General features: G+C 41.2%; 1 protein-coding gene across 6 annotated transcripts in view; it reads left to right on the forward strand.

The window, feature by feature from the left end:
- neo1a (neogenin 1a) overlaps window positions 1-24,784 on the forward strand; it is a 159,794-nt gene that overhangs the window by 97,390 nt on the left and 37,620 nt on the right. For all 6 annotated transcript variants that reach the window (XM_044354890.1, XM_044354904.1, XM_044354898.1 and 3 more), the window contains exons 5-7: window positions 3,275-3,411; window positions 14,883-15,037; window positions 15,177-15,297. In XM_044354890.1, coding sequence (XP_044210825.1) covers window positions 3,275-3,411; window positions 14,883-15,037; window positions 15,177-15,297 — 413 coding nt within the window. The remainder of the gene's footprint in view (window positions 1-3,274; window positions 3,412-14,882; window positions 15,038-15,176; window positions 15,298-24,784) is intronic.

Consider the following 24,784-nt stretch of genomic DNA (forward strand, 5'->3'; position numbering starts at 1 on the left):
AATAATGACATAAACGTATGTAGAAGTTATCCCTGTGAGCAAAAAGCAGCAACTTCATTACACAGCCCAACAAACTAAAATGAGTAGTTTACCTGTTGGAGGTGTGCTGGTTGTCTGCAGCTTTTCATCAAACATCATCATCACTGTGGCTGTTTCTGCTTCTACTATTCCTCCCTGCATTATTTCTGACTGATCTGCTGAACAAAGAACTTCAAATGTCTCCATATCTTGTCGCGTCGACCATTTTTTTGGCACCGCTAACGAAGCTCTGTTAATTCGGTGAGGAATTCATTTCCTCTAAATTCTTCACCATAAAAGTCTCCGTTTATTTAGTCATTTAAAAGCGTTTAATATGAAATCAGTAAATGTTGGGTTCGCATCAGCGGTAACTTAACATGACTCTGATACGGCTGCCCCTCGGCTAAGACTGCCTGTTAAGAGACAGAGGCAGAACTGAGCGGCTGCATAAGGGGCCAGTATAAGATAAATAAGGAGGTTTTTTTTTAATTGTGAATTATGCAAAGCTAGTCTGGTGGAGTCCCAGAGTAAAAATATAGTGATAGAAATGAGTCCCCTTTAAACAATTTACAGCTGTCAAAATGGGCCCAGGGTGCTATTTAATATGCTTTTTAGATTGATGTAGTGACCGGGGATTAACTTGTGTTTCCCGTCAGTCTAAGTGGGTCAACGTCGCTCTTTTGGCCTCATACAGCTTTGATACAAAAGACTATAAAAGATAACTATGGAAGTAGCATATGATTATTTATGAATTTAAATATTTTTACTGCAGTAGACTTTGGTAACAATTTTAACCAAAATGTCTGATATTCTTAGTCTAAGAGGTATTAAAATCTTATTGTAGAATGTGAGTAGTAAGCAAATAAAGTACAGAAATTATACATTTAGAAGTACAGTTGCAATCTTGGTCTTATGTGAACAGCAACTACTAGGAATAACATGCAAATTTTACTATTCTTACTAATTCCACTTTCAGCAGCAACACATTTCCACTTTGTTTCCATTGTGGTTGAGCAATGACTTATAATTTTGTTATATTTGGCTAAAATTTGCATGCAGCTTTGCTTAGATAGGTCAAATACAGGTTGAAACATCATGTTAATCATCCAGCTTCAAACAGAGGCTTTGTGTGTGAGAGTGATGTTCGTGGGTATTCAGAATGAAAACAGTGCAGGTGGGGGTGCGTTCGCCAGGTACCGGTGACACAATCAAATACAATCCAAGAGGTCCAGTAACGGATTATGCATTTAAAGTAATACTCAAGTTATCATGGTGGCAACTTATTTATCTCTTGTCACAACAATCGCGAGGTGAACAGTAGAAATGAGGCGGCGTTCATGTTAAAGTACTCCACCAGGAATGTGCGTGTGCATCTATGTGATTGGCTGGATGAGGTCATGTTCGCTTTAGGCTAATGTCAGTCTGAACGTAGCCTGACCACTACTATTATCGCAGAAAGAGAACCGAAAGTCATTTTGCATATTTGTCAGGCACTAAAGTGTCATTGTTAAAAGAGAGCGAGCCTTGCTACCCTTAAACTGCAGTCTTAGCTGCCTATAATAATTTTGTATGATTGTGGCTAGTGCAGGAGTTAATAGTCTATTTTATTCCAACAGCACAAGCAAAGCATTGATGTCATTTTGGTGACAGCAGGTCGAGTGCCACTCGAATGCTCCACTCCAGCACAGACAGACAAGCAGATGGTCTCAAAGGCCAACACTGCCAAAACCCAGGACCAGTCAGGGAGAGAGAAGAAGGAGAAGCTTGAGTGGAAGCCTTAGCTAGTCAGCAGTTTAAAACTAAATCAACCTGCAGCATAGGGTTGTTTTCCTCCATGTACTCTTTACCTCTGCATGTATCCCCCACTCCTCTGTGCAAAAGCCATTATGTACTGATCTTACTCCCCTCAGTTGCATCTTTCTCGCTGTGGCCCTCTTTGGATTTTTATCTTCTGCAGCTGACCCGCTGCTCCTTCTTTTCTCCGTCTCTCTCTCTCTCTTTCGCTCTGTGTCTCTCTTTTCGAATGCAGAGTTCTCTCTGTAAGCTATTGATTTCTGTTTTCTTTCCTCTCAGCCTCCTCCTACTCTCATGCTCCAGTGGTTGTTGAATCAAGACAGAGCTTTGCCACAGACTGCTTCCCTCCGGGCCTATTGGGAAAATCAGAGTCGGGACTGTTTAAAATGGAGGAGGGTCACAGCTTCAAAGAGAGGCTATACAAACAGATGCAAAGTTGTATTTTTGGATTAGGCGTAAATAGTTTAGAATAATAAATATTTAACATTGCTCAGTCTGAAACGCCTGATGACTCTGATGCTGTGTTACACTCTAAACTCATGTTACTCTGTTTTCAATGAGCTACTTATATCTCCTGCTCCTGTATGTTTCAGGATGCACATTAATCTTTACATGAAATGTTTATAATGATTTAACTGGGAGGGGGGGTAAATATTTATTGGAAGTATGAGCACTAGAATGCATAGTACCATCACTTTTCCTCGTTGTTAGATTTGTTTTTCTGTTGATGCCTGTCACCCCGGTTAATCAGCAGCTGATGAAAGAAAATGAAAACATTTGTTAAGGCAACGTAACTTCAGCAGTCGACATCATACAAACTACGAGCCCCAGCTGTAGCCTCAGTAAGACTCGCGCTCTGATGTGTAATGTAAACTGATACCCACAAAATAAAACATTATGACATCTGTCTCTATACAGTACAACTTGATATAACACAAAATATGTTACATCGGATTCCACTACAAGGAGGATCACATAATGTAATATTTTATTTCTCTGTGAAAGTTATATTACCAAATCTCCAAAATCCAGACGGGTTCTAAATCGTGATCGTTGAGAAGATTTGCAGCGTGCTGTGTTAGTTTCAGGGCAGTTGACTCAGGATTTAACATATTTTTTCAGAAAGTTGGTAAGAAGAGACCGAGGAAGGGAGTCAACCTTTTAGACAGTGGGAGAATAGCTCCAGAGGCTGCAACCACTCATTGATCTGTATGGGTGGGAGAAGAATATGCTTCATTGAAATAGGGCTGAAATGAGTTTTTACATATTTTACAAGTTTGATGAAAAGAAGAGGTTTAAGCTCAACTCTATCCTGAATGTTGTGAAGGGGTCAATAGCCTGAGATCTCCTTTAATATTGTTTAATAAAAGATTCAAGGGGCAAGACCAGTTTTCAGATCAGATCTAACTATTTTTCTTTGTTCTTTTTCCCACATTTCTCTCTCTCTCCTTTTGTCTTCCAGTGAGGGTCGTGTGGAGGTGCTGGGAGGGGGCAGTCTCCAGATTTTCAATCTCACAGAAGGGGATGCCGGCGTCTACACCTGCATGGCAGACAATCCCAACGCCACCATCGAAGCCCAGGCCCAACTCACAATACAAGGTACCCCTAACCGGCCACACTGTCTTCTTTCTTTTGTCAAGCCGGATGCACAAACTAGGATACACAGCATAAACAATTCATGAGGGTGCAAAATCATAACGCTACCAGAAGCACAAATCAAACACTACATTTAAACAATGAATCTTACCACATAATTGAAGCCATTCTATCATCTTCAGCCAATCTAAGAATGTATCAGTGTCTTTATTTTGTGTAGTTAATTATGTACAAAATGACTCTACAGGCTAAACTTGTGCTTGGAGGAAAGCTGAGTCACTCAGGTCTGATTGAACTCTCAAAGTCTCATTTCATCTGATTATGTTTGGAAATGAGCTTATTAAATTGCTGAAGGGCTCATATCCCAGACCTGAAACAAAGCATCTGACAATTTAGTATGAAATGAAATAAACAAGGAGTATTTTCTTGCATGCAAACTATGTAGAGCTGCACAAGCATGCAACTATGATACCCAGACCTGTTCAGATTTGATGAACACTATCAAAAAGGAGACATATAGGGAGCGTTTAAAGTGAACAACACACTCAGCGCTAAGTAGGCAGCTTATGGAGTGTTTTTATCTTTTTATGTCTGGTATTTTACATAACTCCACCCCACACAGGAATAACAGGAAAAAATCAAACTGCACATTTTGCCGGCAGGAGAAAGATATAGAGACTGAACAATAGCAATGTTTTTAGTCATGAAAGTAAAAACATCATTATTTCACAGCTGAACAGGTAAGAATTTGCACTATGAGCTGTAATGTTATCTCAAAGAGCACATCCTTCTGATGTAATTGTTTAAAAAAAAACCCAATTTATCTCATGTACAAGACACAAATATAGTTGTCAGTGACAGTATATTACATAGTCTGTACAGGCATCAGGGAGAGATAGATAGAGGCAGACATAGAGAGAGAGAGAGAGAGAGTGACAGAGCCCAGGCCAGGCAGAGAAAGAGGTGACCAGGTAAGCATTTCAAATGTGAGCTGTAATGTTATCTTATAGAGCCGCAATATGGTTGTCAGTGATAGTGTGTTACATAGTGGCCGTCCATACAGACATCAGAGAGATAGAGGCAGTCGGGGAGAGAGAGAGAGAGAGAGAGAGAGAGTGAGGCCAGGCAGAGAGAGGAGAAAGAGGTGACCATGTAAGCATTATGGGAGGGGAAACAGGACAGAGAGACGGGGCCATGTTGAGGTAGACGAAGACATATGTGTTGATTTAAAGCTGCCGTACAGAGTTAAACTTCATTCGTTGTGCTGTCGCTTTTCCATCTGGTAGAAAAAAATAATAAAATGATCATGACGCAATATTTATCAAAGCTAAGTGATGTGTATGTTTGTATCAACACTGTTTAATTTAACTGTTTCAAATTTAAAATGCTGCGCTCACCTTTCATTGTGTTCAAGAAAGCACTATATAGTCATAGTATATTGTGTAGAATTGCAGGAAATACAATGAATTTATGTTCTCACCACTTTCCAAATGAAAAGCTACTACCTTGACTGTCAAACATCTCACTTTGTGAGCGCCTCATTCACAAATGCAAAAATGGTTTTATAATAAAAAGCTTGTGTCGCTCTTTAAAATACAAGAAACATGAAGAATCCAAAGACGTACTTCCAAAGAAGTAGTTAATGGAACTCACATCTTCCAGCAATCATCAACGGGTGATCCTTCTTAGAAGCAGTTTCACATATTCGCTAGATATTTAATAAACAGATACTGTATGTAGTAAGTAAAATCACTGCATTGATATTCCACAGATCAGATACAACCACTGTAATTGTCTTGTAATTACCGTGTTGTTAGACTTGTGTTGTTTAGACAAGTACACATGTACACACATGGGTCATATGTGCTTGTGCGCTCTCCCAGGTGAAGCCAGTCAACAAGATTGGTTGTGAAATAACTTTTAGAAAGGGAGAAACACCCTGAGGCTCATTCCCGACTTCATTGCATTTCACACACAGCCACATCATGCTATGACTCCATCCCTTTCTTCCCAAATCCCTTCATCTCCTCATCACCCCTCCACCACCACCTTTCATCATTTCCCGCCGTTCACTGTGATTAAAGTAGACAGTAATGGAAAATCGGATCAGGTCGCAGGAGGACATCTGAGTTCACCCTTTTTTCGGTTTTCAACTCTGTCCGCTATATTCTCTCTGAAATCCTTCATGTCTTCCGACCCGACCCCTGCTGGCCTCCACCCCCAACGTGACAGGACTGTAGAGGATTGATCAGCGCCGCCGGAATATTGTTGAAAGACATCAGTCATTGTAATACGATAAAACTGTTTGATTAGTTCCCATGCTGTAGACACATGGGCCTAATTGCATTTGCTTTATACAGATTCATGAAGTAACCAGATTGCGACATTGATTTGCTCCCTTGACAACAGAAGTGACACTTGAAAGGTCAATTGATTCCCTAAAGAAGTGGTTACGCTTGTAAAAAGAAACTCATACGAATCAATGCGGTATGAATCTATACTTACAAAAAAACAATTTTTCCTATGACTGACTTCCTCTAAAACACCTTAGGGCCTCTTTTACTGCAGTAACAAGGAACTGTGTGTGTATGGCTAGTGGCTTTTCATAAACACTGGACAGTTTGTGCTTAAAAGAAGCCGGGGATTTGATACGGTAAAACACCGTTAGGTTTTGCCCGGAGATAGCTTGAGGGTTTGTGATGCAGCTGGTGCTCATCTGCGGAAAGAGGAGATGCATAGGGGCTGCAGCAGGTGTATGCACACACACACACACACACACACACACACACACACACACACACACACACACACACACACACACACACACAACCACATATTCATAATGATGCCACAGAGGGTCAATTATGCACTTATTCTATACACCTGTATTTGTTGCACACTGTGATGGATAAAGCAGGCCTTTAGAGTGCATAAACTCTGTTTTATATTCACAGAGCTCTGTAAAGCACAAAGGCGTAACAATGCAGCATAGGTTTCCTGCCTGAGTTCCTTTCAAAAAGCAAAAACGGTATAACAAATGAAATACAACCTTTCAAAATTCAGTATCAATTTTTAAAATCTATATACAAAAAACACAGAGGGTGGGTGGGTGTTGTTCTATATCGTCCATACTGTCCAGCACATGAGTTTGAAATGACTGAGTCCCACATATGCAGCGAATGTGTGTACGTTTTAATTTTCAACCGTTATTCAAACATTGTACCTGTCTATAGTGGCTCTTCAGTTAATTTATCATGGTTGTTACTGCACATTCAAAGGGTATTTTTGGTAATTAGACATTTATTTTCAATCAAATACCTTATGGTACATATGTTCTTAGAGGATGAGACTGGTGATCATTTTTCCTATTTGCAAGAAATTCTGCAGAAAGACCAAAACAAACAATGAATTGATCTTTCTAACAAGTGTTTATACAGCTTACTCTGTGCCATAGACCTCCATCCAAAAACACATATATGAGCAAAACTGTTGAACTGGGTGATATCTTTCTTTATTCTTTATTTGCTCAGCTCAACATACAGTTCAACCATCCTGTGTGGCATTTAATACTCACAAGCTCACCAAATCTACGGCTGAAAATAGTCCCCACCGAATACACTCTTTAGTCTTACTTTATTTAATTAGTATTTCTGATACATGCCGTGGTATTGTATTTAATTCTATTAAGAATCAAGAAAAGAAGAAAAGTTCAATCCAGTAAAATCTCTGGAAGAATCTGATAACTATCAGCTCTAATAGCCTGCAGCGATAATGCAGAGGGGGAAAACAGTTCTCCAGAAATACTACTGCATTTACACTTCAGGAAAACCCAGTTTCTAAGTACCCTTGCAGTGACCCCTGCTGATACAAACTACACTGAGTATGTCAGATTTTTTTTTTTTTTACAAGCTTTGAGAATTTACACTCAGCATGTTCCTGTTTCACATTAAAGCAGAGCTCCGATAAAGGTCTGGATAGAAAAGTGACGCTATGAGTCTCTCTCAAAAATTCACCCTGGCAGAGCTTTCTAGCAAACAATAGCACATGTATAGCTTAACTGCCCAAACTCCATGATATCAAAACAGTGTAGTTTGTTCCTATGTTCACAGTGAAGCTTATATCTACAGACCAAACAACTGAACAAATAAGGATAGCTCTTTGCAGAGTGAAATGATGCATATTTACAGACCATGTCAGCATCTGTCAGAATTGACAGTAGGTATCCAAGAGTGGTGTGTGCCATATTTTCCTATGCCAATGAGATAAAGAGGATTAGAGCTTTTATTTGTGAAGATACAACCACAATACTTGCGTTATAGCGAAGCCAATGGCAAAAACTCAAGGTAGGTAGTTTTGAAGAACCACAAAATATAATCGGTAACGTTTGGATCACCCTTCCACTCGCATCACATCTATAGGCCCCAACAGGCACACACTTTCATGTGTGAGTTTGTGTTCTCCTCTGTGACATCTCACCCTCTATTAGAGCTGGCAAGAGGATAAATGAGGCCAGAGGAGGCAGCGGCTTTTGATTATGGTCTTGCGTGACTGGGGGGCACCACCCAGACCTGGACTGTGTGGCATGTCTGTATGCAGGACAGAAATAGTTTCTCCGCAAACATGTATGTTTTCACTTTTATGGGGCTCAGAGTCAGTGGCCCTCATCTATCATGGACTCGTGCTATCATGTCATCAGCGTAATTGTTCTTTCCATGCGCTGCGCTCACGTGCAGGAAATCGCTGCACCCTGTAAAAGTTTCATGTCTTTCCTATAGGCTGAGGGCACTAGATTTATAACCGGGGACAGCGGGATTGTTATAGCCTTGTTACAGAAATGGAGAAAAAAATAGACAGAAACATAAAAAACCTAGATATGCTCAATTTCAGCTCACAGTTCCACTTTTCTCCTTTACTCTTTTGCTACAAGAAAAGTGGTTTGAAAAAAAGAGAGTCATTTATCGTATATCACGTCTACGTACTTTGGGCAGTTCACATTGTTCCAACAGGCAAAAAAAGAAACAGGTGACTGTAACTTAATAAAAGTCAAAGTATGTTGTGTCTACTAGCATATCAGATGAAAATACTGTAGTGGGAATTTGTTTTTGAACTGTGTTCAAAGTATTTTTCCAGCTAGTGACAGGAATAGTTTGCTGCAAATGATGCGTGGAAGAATTACGGATGTGATCAAATCTGGTGGATATTTTAAACTGTTTTTACTTTGGCACGCTGTCTTCCTGCCCTCCCTCCCTCCGGTGTTATATTCAGAGGTTATATTCTGATAGAAATAAAAAAGAAACTTTCCATTTAACTATTAAAAGCACACTAATCTGATAAGGAGTTACACCCACAGGCACACACATTTTCCCTTATTCATGGGGGTTGTTATCTCTGCCGGTGGGGTGAGAGGTGTGTGGAGGTCTGTCTGATTCTCATCCAGGCCTTTCTTTTCTGTCTGCATTCATGTGTTTTTGGAATCAGGTCTGCTATTTATTTCAGATAAAGCTATATCTGCAGGACTCCAAGACAGGCACCAACACAATAAGCGCACACAATGTTGTGGTAGCGTAGTGTTGAACCACTATACGCTGTGATTGCAACATCCTCCTTTCAATTCTGGTGGGGACCATTGTTGCATGTCACTCCCCCCCCCATCCCCTCCCCTCCCCTCCTCTCTCTCCCTCATTTCCTGTCACCTTTCTGCTGCTCATCTTTGAAAAAAAGGCAAAAAACAATCAAAAAAAGCGAACAACAGTGTCATCACCACATTGTTTGGTGTCAATTCTCTCTCCATTTAGATTCTGGACATGATTTCTGTTGTTTCTTATTAGGTTGAAACATCCTCATAGCCAAAAAGATTAAAACCTCCAGGGAAATGTTACATCCATATGAAAAACTGCAAAGTACAAATCTGTTTCCCCCCATTTCCTTTACATAACACAGGGATATACATCCTAAACTGCTGCTGGATCAGTACTAAAAACAATTGATGAACCTTTGTCTACCCAAGCATTACTGAAATGAGCCCACTATAAACCGGCTTTATTACAGCATGAGCATAAAGTAAACAGTTCTAGGAATAAAGTAGCTTTCTTTTAACAATAATATTGCTAATAATTAAGCTTACATGAATCATGGCATCCAATGGTTGCTCAAGATAATGCACCAAATAGCCAGGTATTCTTATATAGTAACTGACATTGATGGCACATTTTAAAGTAACATTTTACAGCACAGTTTTACAGTTTTGTTTACACTTCACTTCCAATTGGATGTTGAGTAGTAATACCGCTTTAGATCTTTTATTGGCAATTTTTCATGCTCTGTAAAGACAGTACTGGAGTAGAGGAAGCTCCTTGAACTCCTCTAAAAGCCGTTACTAAACCATCAGGCAAGCTTTTTTTTCCCAGCATTTCATGGATAATCTAAGATCTTTGCTTTGACTCAAGTGTTGTAATTTTAGAGCACAAAAACATCCAAAGATTGAACACCCTCTCTAAGACTCTGCCACTAACGGGACATTATTTTCTGCTCAATGACTAGGAAAGAAAGCACCAAGCATCTTCCCTGCTGAAGCTGTTTGTCTTGGCCAGGATTAAGAGTAAAGCTGTTATCTTTGGAAGAGCAGGATGGGTAATTAGCGCAGTCCAAGCTCCACTTGCCCTCAGAGTAAACCATGACTGTCCAACAGCGATTGCTTAATTTTATGAAGCTAGCTAGACTCCATCCAGTCTAACAGAGTTGTGAAATGTCTTTCATATTTAGACCCTTTTGCTTCTACAGTCTTAGAATAGGCTTTAATAGATTGCTGCTGCTGCTGCTGCTTAATTGTTGGGGATTGTATTTCCAAAAGTCATTAAGTTCTGTTTCATCCCAGCAAGCCAAAAATACGCCAATTGAAATAACTGTTTTCTTCAGCTCTTTGACTTTGATGTTTCACCATTTTTTATCAGTATCAAAAGATGAAGCCTTGACTTTCCCCCCCCCCCCCCCCCCCCCCCCTCAGTATATCTCTATTCAATATATTCCTGGCTACTAGTGAATCTTTAAGTGAGGTACGCTGCTGAGAATCCCTTTAGGAACCCAAAGGATTTTTGTTTTAACAAGCTCACAGTAAGACACTCACATGACCTTTTTGTGGCCCTCTTTTAGTAGTTCACTGGAGTCAGTGTAAGTCTGCATTAAAGCTTCTTTTACTAAGCTACAGGCTAGAGAGATAACACCAGCCCCAAAGAAGAATTGGCATAGGGGTCCTTTATTCTATTTTTTCTCCTTTATATTTGCCATGAATTTTTTTTCTTCTTCTCCCTCTTTTGCTTATCAGCATTTCCTTTGTTGTTTTTCTGTCTCTGTTGGATTTCTCTTCCATTAGAGAGTCGTATTTATGTACCACAACAAGTCAGCCTGTTTGGAGATATTCCAGCCGGTAGAGTCGAACATCTTCATCTCTGCAAACCTGTAGAAAAGACTGTAGAAGAAAAGCATGGACGTAGCATTTATGATGTGACCGATATGTTTATGAAAATACATTTTGAGTCCTGAATTTGGCTCAGCATCATCTTTGTCACCTACTGGAACCTTAAAATACAATTTATGGAAAAATCTGGAGTCTGATAGGCTGAGACATCTGTCATTCTAGTAACGATGCCCCACATATACCCCCCTCTTACCCTTAAAGGTACTGCGTAAAGTTTACATTAATACACAAAAAGCATTTGGTATATTTTATGTAATGAGTTTATGTAATGAGTTGAAGCTTTAATTTGTTTTTACTGTCATATTGCAACCCTTTACAAAGCGTCACTGCCATTGTTACTGCCCTCTGCAGTCGGCAGAAATGTTTAATATGTCGACCCCCGTGTTCATGGCATGCATGTTCAGCCCAGTGTGCATGCTTTTATGTCGTACCATTCAAAGAATACTGGAGCCTGCTAATCAAAACATGGCTCCACACTTGCACAACATGGCACCGCTAGTGGATACCTCTAAAGACTAAGTAAGGAAATCCTTTTTCTTTAGAAGGAGGTTGAGTGTTTTCAGCCAGTCAGGTGGTGTAGCTTTTAGTTCTCTTGCTGCTTGTATCTAGTATCCATTTGAGGGAAAAGCATCTTAAGGCACTTTGGCTCTGGCTTTAACATCTCGCTGCCAACATGCATTGGCTTCATGGCTCAGCTGTCTGTCAATGTACATGCCTTTAACGCTGTTGTGCGAGGCAAGAAGCCAGCGTAGCATTTAATAAACCAAGTTAATTTAAACTTTGCTGTTTTGTGAGCGTTTTAAAGCAGGGTCATGTTTGTACCGATCAACCTTTTCATCAAGTCCCACTTTGAATTCAGTTTCCACGGCTGTCGCCAAAAAAAACCTTTTCTGCATCCTTTCACAAATGTGACAAAGTTCACCTTTGCATAAAGTGTGTATGTTTTGAGCTCCAAAAAGCCAATTAAAGAAGGTCATCAAGCATGTTGTCGAGATGAGAGTTTCTCATCAACAAACCCTGTGTTTGAGTCCTGAAATCTCCCTCCAATCCCCAGAGCTTTATTGGTATATTTAGGCGTTTCTACTCATTGCTTAGTGCAATAGGTTCCAAATGTCTGAACTCCATTTAGAGAAAATGGTGCATGTCTGCTCAGATGGAGAGATGGAGGGGAGGCTGAAGATGGAGAGATAGACGGGGAGTTATAGGAAGATTAAGAATCGGGGGGGAAAAATAGGAGACAGAGTGGTGAAACAGAGAGAAAGCGAGATAAAGAAAGCCACAGGATACCACCAGCAAACCTCACTCTGGTTTTACACACACACAGGCACACACACACACACACACACACTCAGACACATACACATAAAAACTGACTCTTTGTCTCCGAGTGACACAAAGTGACACCAAAACACATACGAACACAATGCGACGTACCAAGGTTGAGACGGCATCGACGTAAAGAAACATGCGCTCACACATAAACAGTCACTTACATACACTCGTGCACATATTGCAGACAGTGAAAGAAGCAAAACAGTATTATGTACAGCATATATAAACAGTAATAATAGGAAGAAACAAACATCCAGACACATTTTTTAAAATTATTCCTATTCACACATGGCTCAACCACCTATATATTCACATACAGACACTGACTCACTGGTGTTTTAACACCGTGTCCCTGACACACCAAAGTAAACCAAGGATTCCACCTGCTTTTGCTGCACAGCTACTAGAGGCAAATATCCAGGGGACACCACACTGTGAAATACATTATTCACAACTCACACATCCCCCCTTCAGGGAACACTGGCACACACACACACACACATACACACACACACACAAAGACATACACACATGTACACAGATCAGGGCAATGGCTGTCTTGACAACTATACGGTGATCCAGTCTACAAGTATCACCATCCTCATTTCCATCCTTGTCTCAGTCGTCAATATTCTCCACTGTAGCTCACAGAAAGGTCTAGACACTCGTTAGGAGGTAAGGCGAAGGAGCGTTTCAGTATTCTGCGGCGCTGTCCGGTTGTTTCGTGTTTGGCCTGTCTTACCGCATTTTGTGGTTTTTAAAAAATTTAAATTTGAAAGTCAAAACAACAAGTTACAGTTGGCTTTTGTTTGAAATACAGCAACTCATTTTTTTTTTAAATCTTGTAGCATCAAACCTGAAGGGAAGATCCACTCTGGGATACTCAGAGGGTGGAAACCTTTTGACCATTCAAGTGCCGTGCAAGAATTTGTAGCTTTCACTAAAAACGTGAGCCCGAGTCAGTGAACAGTCAGTCATTTAGGGAGTAGAATTCATTTTCTATTGATGCCAGGTGTGTAGCAAGAGTCTGTTGAAGTTGTTTGCACACACTGATAATTCCCCACAATTATCCCCTTAACATGACTACCCAGAGGGAGATGTGCAAATGTCTTTCATTAAATTTAACATAACACACGACAATCATAATCCTGCTATTTTTGCTATCGAACTGCATGTTGATAATTAAAAACACTGCCTTTGACGGACAGGTTGGAGTAAACGTGAAGATGCGCACGTGTAGCGCCTGATGAATCAGGGGGTTTTTAGATATAGAGAGAAAGAGAGCATTTTGTGGTATTGTGGTACCTCATTTGTGTGCAACTTCTGTCGAGTTGCACCTCTCCTCCCGGCCTTGCACCATATGCAGGGCATGAAAATATCAAACAGATGGGTAAAGTGCATTTTAAGGTCAGGAAAAATATGAAGATGTTATAGTGCCCGATGTGTCATGTAGCAGCACTGCTTCTTGGTGTATTGAGGCTGCTATTGGTGGAGAAATGTGTGTACTGGGGATTGTTCTTTAGCAGTTTAATTACTAAGAACTATAATTTGCGAGTCTTAATTCACTTGCTGTTGTTAACAGCGTGTCCCGACAAGATGAGGGCTGATCTGTTAACTAGAAATATTGTGTTAGAGTAAATTAGCCACAGCTACATCAAGCGGATGAGGGGAACTTGACCTCACATCCCGCTACTCTTGCAAATAAAGCCAGAAAAGGACCTTATGCACCCACTGCTACTATATCCAATCAGCCCATGTGAATAGCTGCAAAACAGATGCTAATAACTAGCTATCACAGAGCCCAGGAGGCTGATGGCAAAGCTTGACACACTGCGACACACTAACAATAACAGTCATTTAAACTGTGGTCAGCGAGGTCGCAGCTTATCAGGGGAAAGCACAGAGGCAGCAGAAGCACTTGTGCACGGAAAACACACACACACACACACATGCACGGTCTGTCTTACACTGTCTCTCCTCACATAAACGTACAGTCCAATTATAGAGAGAGGACGAGGCCTGGGCCCTGCGCTCCCAGTGACCTTGTTCCAGGACAGATTGATGAGGCGTTGTATTGCCCCAGCAGATCAAATAACTCCTCTCTGGCCCTCATTACCAGGACTAGGGGAGATCTGCAAGTGCTCGACTCAGCTAGTGTAGCATGCTAACACAATGTAGTGGTAGCAAAGTAACGGTTATTTTTCATCTATTCTTAAATAGGAAATAACAGATGTTATTGAATGTTTTTATCAAATATTTCAAGTGTTGCCATCTGCCGGAAAGGTCACAGTTGTGTGAAGGTTGCAGAAAATAATTGGATAAGTTGTTATTAGATGATATTGTTTGTTGTTTTCTTCCATTCTCCCTTGACTGGCAATTTGGCAATTGAAGGGGAGGCATGGCATCATTGAGTCTTGTTCATTTCCTGCCAGACACCATAGCACTGGAGTTTGATGTGCCTGGTTAGTTTTGACAAATTGGTTATTGAATTTCATCAAGAAGAAGAACATTCATTTGTCATCCCTCATCTCTTATTCCCTTCTTTGATTTAACCGTTCACACATTTCCCCCAAACTTCAATTTGACATGTAATAATGTTTTATATATTGGGTTGTTTTTTTTTTTTTTTGTACTTCTCTGACTCCTCTGTATCATTTTGATTCCACAGTTCCTCCCCAATTCGTCAAGCGGCCGGCCAACATTTACGCCCACGAGTCCCTGGACATCGTCTTCGAGTGTGACGTCACCGGCTCACCGGCTCCCACCGTCAAATGGGTGAAGAACGGAGACGCCGTCATCCCCAGCGACTACTTCAAAATCATCGTAAGCTCATTTGGCACTAACTTTCTTCCTTTTCTGCTCTTGTGAATGCAATATTATTAAGATTATATCTATATTTTCTCTTTCTTTTTGTACTTTTTCTGTTTCCTTCCTCCTCGTGACCGTTTCCTCATCTTCGTAGAAGGAACACAACCTGCAGGTTCTGGGTCTGGTCAAGTCAGACGAGGGTTTCTACCAGTGCCTTGCGGAGAACGACGCGGGCAACATCCAGTCCAGCGCACAGCTCATCATCTTGGATCACGGTACGCCACTCAACACGACCACCCACTAGTGTGCAAAAGCAGATGTCAATTCACTAGACAAAATCAATTGCCACTTGAGAAGTCGACAAACACACAAATTGATCAAATGCATCACTGTCAGAATGATCAATGTCAGATACGACTCAGAAATTAACCACGTCTAATCATTTTTGCTCAGACAACTGAGCTGCATATTTGGAAAGGAGCCGTTTGAACATTAACAAATGCTTGTGATTATTTTTTTTTAGCTTTTAACAGCCTCACACCTCCTTATTTTTTTAAATTATTAAAGGCAGAGTCAGTCATTCTGGAGAAAAACTATTGATATTTTAACTAAACACCCAAACAAATACAACCCCTCCCTTTGACGACCAAAAGAAAAATATTGCAGAAATCAGAGCGATGGCGTCAGCTGTGTAGAGTCACTTCTGTTCCTCTCACACTTTATCAGGAGCAGGGAAAAAAAAAAAAAAATAGTTTCATGTGAGCACAAATCTCCACCTCTCTGTGGCTTCCCCCACTTTTTCACTCAACAAAACACAAGTAAGACTGACTGACAGCAGAGATTTACTGAACCAAAATAGATTGCATGTCAGCTCCACAGGAAGAAACTGACAGTGTTTGGATTTATTGATTCATCGATGTGGTTAAAAAGTTTAGAACACATCTCGGAGTGTATCTGTTTTCCGGCTGCTCTATTTCCAGTTCAGCGGTCCTGCTCCCACCATTCAACAGGCGCTGGAGACGGTAGACTGTCACGTCCTCACACAGACAGCTGATGACTTCCCCCTTCTTGTCCTGTGCATGAGCACAAACTCCCCTCGCTGATTGGCCTGAATAGTGTTGTGTGGCTCAGTCCAAGCCACTTTCTTTCTGTTTCCCATTTGCTTAGCCAGTGTTGTGTATGACAATCTTTCTCTAGAATCACTGACTCTACCTTTAAGATGCTCAAATGTTACTATTAAGTGCATCCATAAACACCTGGAGCTTAGAATATGGACAGAACACTGATGAAAACCACTTTTTCAACAAAGGCTATTCAACATGAGCTACCCTGTTAGTGTGGCGGGTATCCGGTTCTCTATACAGTTTGCCTCATTTGTAAACACCTAGACGGTTGCTGGAGGATGTGCACATCTGTGGAGGCGAGAGGAGCGAGTGAGGATGTGTAGTGAACAGTGAAATGAAACCACTGGGATCTTGTTAAACCATAGGTGACTCAAAGGGAACAGAAGTATATCTGGGGCAAACTGATGCTCGCTGGTTTTGCACACAGTCCATTCCACATCTAGTTTTACAGAAATGTCGTGAGGACTAAGAAAAGCTGCTTTACACAAAGCTCGTGCTTTCCATGCCGCATCCTTAGACGTGTAAAGTCCGTCTTTTAGCAGGGAGCTTTACCTAAACATGAACTCGTATGCCGCTAAAGTGAGAACGCCTGGATTGCTGCGGCACAGTCTCACTTTTCAGCATAATTTTTCCTTAAAAGCCAAAGGAGAGGCTTGAATGCTAATCCCCAGATTGGAGCTTCTAAGTACAAAGTACAACAAAAGCAGACACCAAGGACAGTGGCTAGGAGCACCAAAACGAAGTGCCTGAAAATAGAAGCCAGTGTGGAAAATGTTTCTAACACGCTAGCTCTCGAGGCGGTTTTTGTTTCATTACCTCTGATCATTGGAGAAAATGTTATACAACTTAAATTTAAGATCATTTGCAGAGTCATTATAATCATAGTTACACCCACGGGGCTGGTAAAAACCTCTCCACAAAAACAAGAAAACAAGATGATGAGTAAGACATCATTTCATTGAAAAACAAATCTGAGTCTCTAAGTCTGCAGCTAAATAAAACAACACAGTGGAAAATAAAGGAATAATATAATGACCGGGGGAATGAAAGTAAAAACACAGCAGGAATCAAGTTTTTTTGTGTGTCTATTGTTTACATTTAAACCATTACTGTCCACTCAGACCCTTCAATTTTTTGTTGAGGAAGATGACAAAATTTAATCAAAACGTGAACTCCCCCTCACTAGAGGCAGGTGGCTAATGGATTAGCATAGCGGTGTCCAAACGGTGGCCCCCCCAGCTGTGTCATCCCCTCTGATTGGAGGACATTAAGTCAGAAATAATGACGACCTGCAGCTCATTGTGTATTTGTGTTTGACACCATTGATAAGGGTTTTGCCACTTTACATTGCCCCAAGTCTTTTCTTTTTTTTTTTCCCTTTGAGTTGAAGATAAATGGGATGAATTACTGAGGCAGCTGGCCTTGTACACAGGGCTGCCCTAAGCAGGGCTTTGAAGAAATTAATCTCTGTTTAATCCATAAATATCACAGAGAATCTTTTTTTTTTTTTTTTTCATGTACTTTTCTGAGTGTGTACATCTGTTTTGGACACAGTGATACAAATCCAAACATACTTAGCACTAGAAAGTTCCCTAGTTTCCTGTTTATGAATCTGTTTATTATCTAGTCGTCATCTGAGACTCAGATGATGGATCGAGGAAATAACCGTAGTCGCGGTTGTACTGTTCATTCCTCCTGTAAATTGTTGACGTTTTGTGCTTGTATAGACACATCCGCATCAGCACTCTCTACAAATACTTGCTTCACTGTGTCAATTGTGTAATTTCCTCTCTCAGAGGTGCAATTTGTGACTCCGAATGGTGAATCAATGAGGAAAATGTTTGAAATCAGCTCATTTTCCACACCTATTAGTGCTTTGTGGCTCGGTGATTCGAGGTAGGAATAAATCTCTTTAAGTTTTAGTTGAGTCGTATCTCTCTCCCCTCGGAGTCCCTGGCTCTGTTGTATTCCTCTCTTCCCTCCTGTGCGGCTGAGTATAGACACATTCAATTCTACAGCCATCTGCCACCTTTCTCGACACTTCCTCTCACTTTCTCTCTCCTTGTCTTTCACAGCCACCTGCTCTCTGTGATAATCTAACACACTGGGTTTGTGTTAATTGTGCTGCCACAAATATTCCCTCTTTACGGCCACCCCCCCCCCCCCCCCCCCCCCTCCCCTTTCTTCACAGCTGGGCATCTTTGTCCACTTCCCCACATGCTCTTTACAAACATATGCGCCTGCTCTTTGCTGCCCCTGTGTGTTTCCTGTCAGTCAGGTATCCTACACACACACCTGCCAGACTTGAATCATCCAGCAAAACACCCCGTCTGTCAGTCTGCTGCCTCACAGTCGGAGGAGGGGGGGGGGGGGATAAGCCAGGGACTTGCCACAGGGATGAAGTTGTCTTCACCCTACAGGGAAATCAACGGGGGTGAATTGCATCTAAACACCCAACGGCTGCGAGTTGGCTAATATTCATTAGCGGTCATAATCTTTGCATCTTGACACTGCCAGCTGCAGTTAAATGTAGCTCCGATGATGATTCCCATTTGTGGCTGTTCGGGAATGGAAAAAGGTCAGCTGTCAACTGTTAGCATATGTACAGCAGTTATTTATAGTGATATGTGTATCAATACTCTTGGCTTTGAACTCCAGTAGATGATAGTGGGTTAGTACACAAACAAAAGCTTTTCCTGCAAAGTTCATCTCATTTTATCTCGCTACAGCAATCTTAAAACCTTGAAAGACTCTGATTTTTTTTTGGGGGGGGGGGGGGGGGGGTGGAGGTCAAAAATAGGACTTCAGATTGCAGTCTCGATCACTTTTCCTGGACATTCCACAGCCATGTGCTATATGGGTCATCTAGTTGCAAACAGATGTGGGTAAATACGAGCACAAATGCCAAAAGTGGACCTCAAGGAGACCTAATTATGTAGTGTAATGCAGGCCAAGTAAAGTGCCTCTTAATGTCCCCCTGTAAAGCTGCCACTTGCAGACTCGTCGTCTTCTGGAAGAGCTGAGACTGTGTTTGGATGTGTTAGTTAGAGACCCCGTTGTAGATCATTAGTGTTTGTCAGAGGGAGGGAGAATAACAAGCAAACTCTTCCCAATGACAAATGCTAAATAATTTCTTACAAGTAATTAACTACTCTGTGTGATACTTTGATTTTTTTTTTTTCCGAAATGATACATTGTTAGATTTCTTAAATTCATTGCATTACAAACAGCCTACATGGACAGTTGTTGTGCTAATTATAGTTTATTTGGTTTAATCAAATTCCCTGCAGACCGGCCCATCCTTTCCTCAATAAACTATAAATACAACCACTAATAGTCGTCACGGTGATTCCCTGCTGGCACTTTTGATATTCGCTGTCCACAATGCAGACCTTGGTTGTTATTGTCAAAATGACAGTAAGGGAGGTTAATCAGCTGCAGAGGATATGCTATTTAAGGGATTATCATCACATGTCATCTATAGACAGTGTGCAGCAACAATTTGAGGCCTTTTCCAGGCACATGATTATGTGAAGCGTTTATGCATGATACTCTAGTAGGCAGCAATTACAGCTTGGAGAGGAAATGGGTCACGTTTTTCAACTTTGAAGCCGTGCACGCCTAGACAAAGCGCTCGTTTATATGATTGTCATCTTTCCATATACAGTACAAAGACTGAGACTGTGTTTGAAGTTTGATAAGGTGGCTCACTACAATGTATACCGAAGTTGGGCAGTATGGTTGCTTTTTTTTTTTTCTTAGTTCTTTTTAGGATTCAAAGCAGAGTTTAAACAAATGTTTTAGTTTTTAGGATGGCTCGTGTTATTGCTTTATTGAGTGGAGAGCTGAATATCCTGTTTTACATTTAAATAACTGACATTTATAAGAGAAAAAAGAGGAGAAGAAAAGCCACAGCATGTTTTTTTTTTTTACTGTAATAATCACAGACCCAAGGTCACAAATCAGCCCGGGCACTCTTATTAGATGCCCACTTGTCAAAACATGGCAAGTTTTAGATTGAAGTGCCCTAAAAAGCCTAATATGAAAAATGCAGATCTGCATTTGACATTAGCAAACAAAAGAGAAGTGGAAGCACTCAGTTAGCTGTTTGCCTTTAAGTGTGTGTGTGTTATTTGCTTTTATGTTTGCATAAATTTGAGAGATGCTCTTCCATTTGCATGTGAATACTTATTTTTCGCTCCTTCCATATGCTTCTCAGGCTTCAATATGGAAATATTCCTCTCTGAGTTCGTCCGTCCCCTGCATCTCACTTCTCGTCTCCTCTCTCTCTCTGTTCCTCCAGCTCACATGAATAAATGTTTTGACATTTTTGCCTCCTAGTGCCCGAGCCAAGTACTTCACTAGAGAACCTGAAAGCTTGTTTGGATGTACAAGCTCTGAGCGCTCATGCTGTTTTAGCCACAAATGTTGCAAGTGAATTACAACCGAGATGAATGAAAGGAAGAGCTTTCACTAAATATGTAGCCGGCTTGAGGTGAGGGATGACACAAAACATTTAAAGTTGTTTCTGTGCAACACAGCAGCATGGATTGTAGCGTCTTCATCCTGTAGGCTAGTATTCCTAGCTATGATTCAGGTCGTTTTTATGATGAAACGAAGATGACACACTAGTCCTGATGCAAATGTGTTTTTTTTTTTTTCAAGGTTTTGTTAAATCCTAAGCTTAAACAGGAAAAGCAGTCCTCCTCGATCCCTCCCTCTCTTTCATCTCTCTCTCTCCTTCCTTCACCCTCCGCTTCTATCTTTCTCCTCCTAACCCTGCCTCCGCTCCCTTTCGTCTTTCCCCTTCATCCATCCACACCGCCATTAGTTTTCCCCCTTCCCCCCCTCTTAGACCTGTGGCAGCAAACAGGAGAGTCCTGTCCTCCCCTTCCATCAGAGGTACCAGACCCCCACCGAGAGATGGAGATGCCTCATCACTGCCTGAGTGCTCTCTCTGTGTCTCTCTCTCTCTCTCTCTCTCTCTCCCTCCATCACTCTGTGTATTTATGAGCGCAAGGCATCAGGACTGCTGGCATGATAAAGTGACATGTGTGCTGGCCCCAAAAGCTGAAGCTTGACACAGTGACAGGCACAGAGAGATACTGGAAAGGGATATTTTTTGAGGGTCGCGCATGCCGTAACTTCATTAGTAAATGGATTCATCACGGCCGTCTCGAGCACCAGACCTCCGTGTGAAATGACAGAAAGCCAGAGTCTCCTTTTTGCAGATGACTTGGCACTGCTGTTAACAACCTAAAGTAAACACAACCACTAAATCTCCTTCCCCCCTCGTTTTTTGGGCCAAGGCAGTTAACACCTAATAATTTTGTTTCGGAAGCGATCCAGAAGTCACGAAAAACCCACCCAAGTTTTATTTAGATGTCATTAATTTACAACATGTGAAACCGAACGAAGTGGATACACACCAGTAAGAGGCAACGGGGACTCTACCGTAGTGTTATAAAATGTTTAACAATGATTTTTAAGTGAGATCAAATTAATCTATTTACATATTTTTGTAAAAGCTTGGTCAAAAAGACACTAAACATGTGGAGCAAACGGCCACCGACTTCCTCCATTAAGGATGAAAGACTAGAGACACAAATCAGACAAAATATCAACCCATGAACATTTTTTTGGCAATTCCCTGTTGTCAAGAAACAACCAACTCTTTTAAAAAAAAAATACAGATTTGTTGACCAAAACCATGACAGCCTGTTCAGTTTAAACTGAACACAGACTGTCCAAAGCAAGCTGTTTTGGAGAGACCTGGTAGCTTGAAGCAATCCTCTTCTCACTGAGAACAACAAAAAAAAAAAAAAAACAGAGAAAATTCCAAACTCCTTCACCCTATGTTTAAAACGTTGTTCCAAGCCTTAAGAGAGATTATTTTTTCCCAAACAAAACTGATATCTGCAGCAGATTTGTAACCCAAACAGACACTCAAATATTGAAACGGTATCGTTTGAACGCACGCAGTTATTGTTTCCACATGGACTCCTGATACACGCGAGAGATGGGAACACAGCAGCCTAGATCCATTGTTGTGGCAACGTGCAGGCATGCAACCAGGAAAAGGTTTTATGTACAAATATATCTTGATGTCGAAGCTTTATTGTCGTCCTCTTCTAATACAAATCAAGAAAGACTTGAATTGTAAAGTAAAGAGAGAGTGTTATAGTGCAGTAGAGGCTCTAGCTGGTGTTGAGGAAAGACTTCATTGTGAATCCGTGTAATATAAAATGTAACTAGATCACGGTTAAATAACAAAGAACTGTGTTTGAGTAGACAGAGCAGTAAAAAAAAAAATGTCCCTAACACATTTGTAGTAGACAAACCACAGACGGGGGATCCTTCCAGCACCTCGGAGCACCACCCTTATTCCCTGTTCAAATCAAGAATTGAGAATAGGCTGCTAAAAGACACTTCCCTCCAGCTAGACTCACTCCTCTCTTCTAGTACTGAATAAAAGCACAGGGCCCACTTCAGGGAATACGGTGTGCTCCATCATCTGCTAGCAGGGTCACGGCCGGGCCAACAGGAGTGAACGTGTAACGTTGTGAGCATGTGAATGTGTCAGCACAGTGCAGGGCTGCACACCATGTTTTCTGTTGGCACAGACTACATCAAAAACTTCAACAGCAGCAGGCACCAGTGTGAATATGTGACAGTTAAAAAACACGCCGTGTACTTCTAGGATACGCATGTATGCACACATATGGTCACAGTTTTTTTTTTTTGTTTTTTGTTTTTTTTTTACTCTATGGTGATTGCCTCCGTGAGGTCACAAGGATACACACTCTAATTGGTCTAACTGAAGCGTTTCCCTTGAATCTCTCAAGCATGCAATAGCCATGTCAAGGCGGCGGCTCATGTTTTCCTCGACTCTACCGCGGCTCTGTCACATACATGTCTAGGCTGTGCAGTACAGCACATGACATTATAATGCAGTCATCCTGCAACAGTTACAACTTTTTTCAACTCTCTCATGTTTAATCTCTGTCAGAGAGGTTGTTGATCCACCTCTTTGGTAATTCTTCAGGCCAGAGTTGTTGTTAATTTTTTTAAAATTGCAATTTCCAAAAGTCAGTTTTATGGTATAATCAATATTCCCATTAGAGTGACAAAGCTAGAAACAGAGATAAGAAGGCCAAAAGGGAAACGGGAGCCTGTTGTTGGCACTGTGGACAAGCTAATAAGCTGCAACTGGGGAATTAAATTGCCTCTAAAAAACTTTCCCTGAATCCCTCTCACTAAAAAATAATCACTAAAACGCCAGTAAACACAAATTTACCTGTCCCCCAACAGCTAAATCTTATATTCACCACATGTAGCCTTTCACCGCAGGCCCCGTTATAATAGGCACCTTATCTTAACTTACTTTTAAGTCTTATTTGCTGTTTGTGGATTATGGTCGATTAAACAAACATGATAATATTGTTGTTTTATTTGGAGCATTTTAGTTATATTTATAAATGCTTGTGATCATGAAAAGGCAACATGGAAAAAAAAAAGTCAGGGGTATGTGATGGTGAATATTAATAATATGTAAATGTGAAGATATTACATTAAATTCTGCCTCATAGCAAAATATATTAAAATTCAAATTTGGGGATAAAACCCTATAATGTGCACATAGTGTCTTAACTGAAATACACACACACACACACAAAAAATCTCTTTGGTATGCATACACAGCTATGTTAGTGATAGTGAATAGTGAATGTGTTCCCCCCACTGGGGGGCTGTAGGAAGCTGATCAGAGGGATTGTGCCATAAATTGATTGTGAAGAGCTGAAATCAGCCCCTACCAAATTGCTGTTTGTACAGGCGCTGATGGCTAAGTAAGTGTTTGTGTTGTGGCTCTGTCTCTCAGGGACGGCGCTGAGTGTGTGTATATATGTGTGTGTGTGTGTGTGTGTGTGTGTGTATATGTGTGTGTGTGTGTGTGTGTGTGTGTTTACAAGCTGAGGCTCTCTCTCAGCATGGGCTGAACTTTTCTATGGGTTGTATTTACTCAACCGTGGTGAAAAAGCTTTGCTTCTTTTATAAACGGTCTGTCGCCGAAGTGCTAACTGCAAAATGTTATGGGTGCCTATTTCGCTCTCGGTTCGCGCAGGAAAGAGAAAAAAAAAAAGGATTAAAATAGCCGTCGGTACCTGCGTCAGTGCTGTTTTTTTTTTTTTTTTTTTGAAGGTCAGTCTTGTTATCAACAACAGGTTTAGGCCTGACCGCATACGTCAAACGCTTTGTCTGTTTTACACACCTCACTAGCACGTGTCCTAATTTACGATATAACACTGTCCACCTCCCAACGCACACTCATCCAGGATGCCAATCTGATGATTTTGGATGTGGTCAGCCCTCTGGGTGCAGTAATTGGAAGTACTACTGGCACAAAAACACCACTTTCCCTTCACACCCTTCCTTTAGCTGCAGGCAGCTGACCCCTGTGAGCGGCGCCACCAAAGCTGGAGCTTTTATTTTTCCTGTTAGCGCCCACCCCCCTCCCAGTTTCCATAAGCTAAAAGTAGAATAGGGAGTAACATCACAGTGGTTTGTAGACACCCCGCTGCTCGCTAGCGTAGTGCGATAGCCGCTTCCCGGTGGGTCTAACCCAGGGAGGCTGCTTTAT

The sequence above is a fragment of the Thunnus albacares genome, chromosome 1 (assembly GCF_914725855.1).
Source record: "Thunnus albacares chromosome 1, fThuAlb1.1, whole genome shotgun sequence".
Classification (NCBI taxonomy): domain Eukaryota; kingdom Metazoa; phylum Chordata; class Actinopteri; order Scombriformes; family Scombridae; genus Thunnus; species Thunnus albacares.